Source organism: Nematolebias whitei, chromosome 16, assembly GCF_014905685.2.
Source record: "Nematolebias whitei isolate Nwh7 chromosome 16, NemWhi1, whole genome shotgun sequence".
In the NCBI taxonomy this organism is placed as follows: domain Eukaryota; kingdom Metazoa; phylum Chordata; class Actinopteri; order Cyprinodontiformes; family Rivulidae; genus Nematolebias; species Nematolebias whitei.
In genome coordinates this window covers 1,059,974-1,066,042 of record NC_056513.1, presented here as the reverse complement: position 1 = coordinate 1,066,042, position 6,069 = coordinate 1,059,974, and the positions used below count along the sequence as shown (strand labels likewise).

The 6,069-nt window shown below is 40.6% G+C and overlaps 1 protein-coding gene across 1 annotated transcript in view; it reads right to left on the bottom strand.

Annotated features, from left to right (window-relative positions):
- Positions 1–330: 330 nt before the first annotated feature.
- Positions 331–6,069, bottom strand: part of hadh (hydroxyacyl-CoA dehydrogenase) — a 7,179-nt gene continuing 1,440 nt past the window's right edge. The window contains exons 4-8 of the mRNA XM_037690032.1: positions 5,067–5,193; positions 3,422–3,511; positions 3,212–3,284; positions 3,009–3,125; positions 331–652 (exon numbers count right to left, since the gene is read on the bottom strand). Coding sequence (XP_037545960.1) covers positions 534–652; positions 3,009–3,125; positions 3,212–3,284; positions 3,422–3,511; positions 5,067–5,193 — 526 coding nt within the window. The 3' untranslated portion in view covers positions 331–533. The remainder of the gene's footprint in view (positions 653–3,008; positions 3,126–3,211; positions 3,285–3,421; positions 3,512–5,066; positions 5,194–6,069) is intronic.

The following is a 6,069-nucleotide window of genomic DNA, read 5'->3' as shown; positions in this document are numbered from 1 at the left end:
AATCGCCTTCAAAGTGGGAAACAAATATGCATTAAATGTTTGTTTTTAAAGGGATTTAAATGCAAAGAACAACTACAGTAGATTTCTTTAAAACAAGTACATATATTTTCTTAAATCTTGCATTTTTCAGTTGTACCCAATTTGAAATTGTGTAAGAAATTCGACAAAAGTAGGACAGCCTCTACGTGTTCATGTTTTTACGATGGTAAATTTAAATGTGTATTTATTCTAGTCTGAGACTCTAAGCTTTGTTACTTCGTAAAATCATCATCTTAATATGAACAGTGGAAGTAAATCGAAGTTCTTCTGCAAACACTGCACCAGCACCAGTTTTTGAAAACTGTCTTTAATCGAATGTGATGAAAATCATTCACGTGTACACTTGTGTCCATCTTTAGGACGGCTGAATGAAAAGAAATGATGTACTTCATTGTACAAGGAAAATCAAAGCATTCTGATTCAGAGGACATCTGAAAACAAAGCATTTTAAATTCGTTTCTCACATGTTCTGACAGCGACACCTACACACGTCATTACTTATACTTGTAGAATCCCTCTCCAGTCTTTCTGCCAAGTTTGCCGTCTGCAACCAGCTTGTTGAGCAATTCACTCTGAGCAAAAAGTGGGTTGTCAGGATTGTAGGCGCTCCAACCTGAAGAAGCAGAAGTTCAGATCTTTCATCCACAGCAACTCTCAATAAGCTTTACAACAAGAACAAAAACTCCACATCATAATTCATAACAAAAAAAAGCAGCAGACAAAACCTGTAACAAGAAGAATTATAAAACTGCTAACAGCAAATACAAAAAGAATAAATACTTGTGGCAAAAATCTGTATTTTTATGTTTTTTGCATTGTATTCATTCTGACTCATTTTGCCAGTATGGGTCATACGTCTGTGCAAATATAAAGGTTTTCAAATATAAAGTTGAGGCTTTGATCATATCCAAATGATGTGTGTTCCATTTCATTAGAATGTAAATACAAAAAGCAGCTCCCCTGATTCAGAAAAAGGACAAGGATGTACAAATTAAATACAACTGGACCAAGAACTGAACCTTGAGGTACACCACAAGCAACAACTACTTTGTCAAAACATTGTTAAATATACCTCTTTGAGACTTTAAAGTTATTTAAATTTGGTACCAAATTCATTTCACGGGATGTGTACCTCCCCAATGGCGGCGGTCCGCACTAACTGTAACATGTCTTCCTGTTTCGAACAGCAGCGAGCTACGAGACACGGGTGCTCGCTCTCACCACTTCTATTTGTGTTGGCGATAGAACCACTGGCTGTAACTTTGTGCAGAACTCCATCATTAAGGAGACAGACTAGGCACAGAGCACAAAGTTTCTTTATATGCAGACAACATGCTTTAGTGTACATCAGACCCCCTGACCAGTGTCCCTGTATTACTTACTTTGCTTAAAAATTTGGGAAAATATCTGGTTATAAGGTTAATCTTTAAAAGAGCGAGCTGATGCCTGTGATCTCTATAATAGAAAAAAAAAATCTTGGACACTGTACCTTTTTAAAATTAGTTAAAAAATGTAAGTACCAAGGGATCTGGGTAACTCGAGATCATAAGAACTTCTATAAAACCAATTCTCTAGCTCTCAAGGCGAACCTTAAACAGGTCATGGCTAGATGGCAATCCCTGCCTCACACTCTAGGTGGCAGAATAAACTCTGTAAAAATGAATATTCGACCTAAATTCTTATACCTGTTTCAGAATCTGCCAACCTCATTTGCTAAGTCCTCCTTCACCAATCGGAACAGCCAGACATCAGCGTTCATTTGGAATAAAAAGCATCCATGGATTGCCAAGAGGTCTTGTATGTGTCCCACAGACTTGGAGGCACGTCGCTTCCTAACTTCATGCACTATTATTGGGCAGCTAATATCAGAGCTCTTCTAGTTTGGTTGGGTAAGGACAGCCCTTCTTTTAGTTGGGTGACCTTGGAGAAGGCCTCAGTTAAATCCAACTCTTTCTGCATGACTCTGCTCTCGGCTGCTCTTTAAACATCAATATCAACCTCCACTTTTAACCCAGTTGTGCAGCTTAACCAGGGCGGTTAAGATTTGGATTCAGTTCAGGAGGACATTTAACTCTACAGAGTTCCTGTTTCTGGCACCAGAGTCAAATAATCATATGTTCACTCCTCAGGAGCTGATACAGTTTTTGACTCCGGGGTCTTGAGGGGAGCGCATTCACTGTGCGATCTCTTTGTTGATGGTAGACTTTCCTCTTTTAAACAGCTGCTACAGAAGTTTAATATTCACAAATCATCATTTTCAGATATCTGCAGCTGAGACATTTTGTGAGATCTAACTCTGACTTCCTTTGTACCGCTCTAAACATTTTGTAGCTAAGATTTTGAAATGCACGTCTGATAGGAAGGGGGCCCTCAGCACGATCTATACATTGTTCAGTTCGTACCACGAGACCAGTTTGGACTCCCTTAAAGTGAAATGGGAAACGGACTTGGAGGAACTCGTATCGGACTCGACTGCATACATTCTGGACCTGTGCCGATCTGTACACCCATCACCACTCAGCTCCCTGTGCAGGGTGGTCCCTGTGGACACGTCCCTCAACAAGTTCGAGAGGATGCGATTGCTTTGGGCTCTCTTCTGGCCAGGCTAATTTTGTGCAACTGGAAGAACCCACACCCCCCAGTGTATGTACATTGAGTGGGGGGGGGGGGGGGGGTGATGTGCCACATCCATTTGGCGAAAACAAGATCTACCCTGAAGGGTTCTGTCAAAAGATTTTGGGACGCTTGGCGGCTCTTTGTGTTGTATGTAGAAGGTATGTCGATGCCTGTTTAGTTTGTTTATGCATGTTTGACTGATCCCGTGTGGGAGGGGTGGGGGTTGTTCTATGTTCTTTGTTGTATGTTGAACCTCCTAGGACCTGGCACCCACATGTGTAAGAGTTTGGGTCTTAGCAGGTTAAAAATGAAAAAAACAAACAAACTGTTAGATATGGTCTAACTTGTCTTACCATCAATAATGAATTTTATTGTATCCAGCCCCACGTAGTCACCGAGCTCAAAGGGCCCCATGGGATACCCAGCTCCGAGTTTCATAGCAATATCAATGTCTTCTTTGGATCCATCACCTGTAGGAGAAGCATGGAGAACCTAATGGAAACAAAGTAAATATACCATTTTGGAGAAACTTTGCTGAAATAAATTCTGTCCCCACCTCTCTCGTACAGTCGGACCGCCTCCATCATGTAAGGAACTAACAGACGATTTACAATGAATCCAGGTGTGTCCTGTAGGAGGAAAAGCAAACGATAAAAGCAACACGATCATCTTTGAGGAGTTGGGGCAGACGTGAACGTCAGCCCTGTTGTGTCCGTCTGTTGCTTCTCTCGAGTGTGTTCTGTCAGGACAACCAGCTTCAGCTCACCTTGCAGGAGACCGCTGTCTTACCAAGAGACCTGCTGAAGTTCAGGAGGGAATCAAACGTCTCTCGACTCGTTGCTGACGTTCCAACAACCTGCGGAGCGTCATTATGTTGGATTTGAGTTATTTATACCGTTAAAAAAGCTTTTCAGCTTAAGCTACAAGTAAGTTTCAAATGAACATGAAATTATTTTATTTTATACAGATTGAATGAAAACAGTTTATATTTATTTAACATCTAAAATATTGATTTTTCAATTCTACTGAAATTTATTTAGACATGTTACATTTTTCAAATAAAGCCTTTTGGCTTCTGTTCTATTTGATCAAGACTACAGAAAAAACCATGAACAAGTGACCAATAAAAAAAGATGTGAATCCTCCTGCATATTTGCTGATGTACAGAAGGCCAGAGAGGCCTCTAAAGAAGTTGTTTCATTATCTCCAAGTAGGTAAGCTGAGCTAAATAAAAAAACACTCGTCACTAAAGACATTAAAACCAGATGCAGACATTTGTATACGATTGTTAAATAAAGAAAAATCCACTAAAGTCAATGAAATATGTTGAAACTGAAATAAATAAATAAAAATTACTGCAACTGAATGAAAATCAGTGATTGTTTCTGAATTATTATTTTTTCTGTAGCTCAGAGACTTGTGCACCAGTCCAAGGTACTTTGGGCCACTCTGTGTTTTGGGCATTTCCCCGTGTTTTGGACATTTCCCCGTGCTTTGGGCCACTCTGTGTTTTGGACCACTCCTCGTGTTTTGGGCCAATCCTCGTGTTTTGGGCCAATCCTCAGGCTTTGGGCCACTCCTCGTGCTTTGGGCCACTCCTTGTGCTTTGGGCCACTGTGTGTTTTGGACCACTCCTCGTGTTTTGGGCCAATCCTCAGGCTTTGGGCCACTCCTCGTGCTTTGGGCCACTCTGTGTTTTGGGCCACTCCTCGTGCTTTGGGCCACTCCTCGTGCTTTGGGCCACTCTGTGTTTTGGGCCACTCCTTGTGCTTTGGGCCACTCTGACACTGAAATTTTGAATCAACATATTTTTCCTTTAAAATGTTACATTTACTCAGATTAAACTTTTGATCTGTCATCTATGTTATATTACGAATAAAATATTGACATTTGCCATCTCCACATCATTGCATTCAGTTTTTATTCACAATTTGTTTAGTGTCCCAACTTTTTTGGAATCCTGTTTGTACAAGAGAGACCTGATTTCAACAAAGAATGATGACAACAATGGACAGTTATAAAAAGACATAAAGATTTTTTTTTTTTTTTACAAATAAGATGCAAAAAAAGTAACAAACATCTAGATTATAAGGCAAATGTAGAAAACTAAAAACAGGAACATGTCTGCATTGGTCCTTGCACGCGACCCCAAATGAAGCAGGTAAAGTTAATGGATGGGTGGTTGGATGGATGGGTGGTTGGATGGATGGGTGGTTGGATGGAAGGGTGGATGGATGGGTGGATGGATGGATGGATGATTTTAGGTAAATCCCATCTAAAATAAAAATTGGCCTTTTGGGCTTCCGTACACGCATGGAGTCATGTATATTCTGTGCACAAATGGATGCAGATCTGTTTCTGCTGCAGATAAAACAACAAAATGCACACACAGATTTTATAATGGGCCTCACCTCGACGAGCTTCATCATGGGGACTGGGTTAAAGAAGTGAAGACCACCAAACCTGTCCTGCCTGCTGGTGGAGCTGGCGATGTCAGTGATGGGCAGAGAGGACGTGTTGCTAGCAAAGATTGTGTGCCTACAAGAGCAACATGTGGAAAAACAAAGCAGAGCACGCCTTTCTATAAAGAGCAGTCAAAAATAAACCTGACAACATTTCATTGTTGTGTTATTGTTGTTAATCATAAAGTGTTGCTGAACAGTTTCTACATGATGTATTTGTCAATAGTCTGGCCGATATATATCAGTAGGGCCGATATTTTAGGCCAATATAGGTGTTTGGGGACATATTGGTATTTGTGATAATGGTCCCATTATGCGCCGATATAAAAACTGGGAATGAGTCATGTCCTTACTTGCCCAAGCTGTAATTGTACAATGCATCCAGCAGAGGGCGCACGAAGACTACTTTCAGTCATGGTCGATCACTTAAGTTTCACTTTCGGCACAGTAGAAGCAGGGAGCCATACTGTGCATGTTGCTGAACAGAGCATGGTAGGTTTATTTTAACTGATCTGTAAAATAAATTATTGATAATAAACTCTCTAAGAGCTATCTGCAACAGGTAAGATGTTTACATGTTCTCTTTCCCAAAGCTTTTTATAAAAGTTATGAACAGTTGCTTTGAGCTGGATTTATAGTGGTGTTTATTTACAAATCGTAAGTTTCTCATTTAAAGTTCTTTCAGCAAACGTCTCGCCTCGTGCAGTTTATTACAGTAAAGGCACGAACACGCACGCACAGCCTGACGTCTAACACGCCGCATCGTTCGCAGGGAGGACCCCGCAACTTACACAGGAGCTGTTTTCAATAAGTCGTGTAAAGAAGTGACGTCTGACAACGACCTGCTGCTCCCTCTCAACAAGCTCTAGGAACCGGCGGTGATGAAATAAAGAATATAACTATAGAAAAATAATAACCATAGGAAAATAATAACTATAGGAAAATAATAACC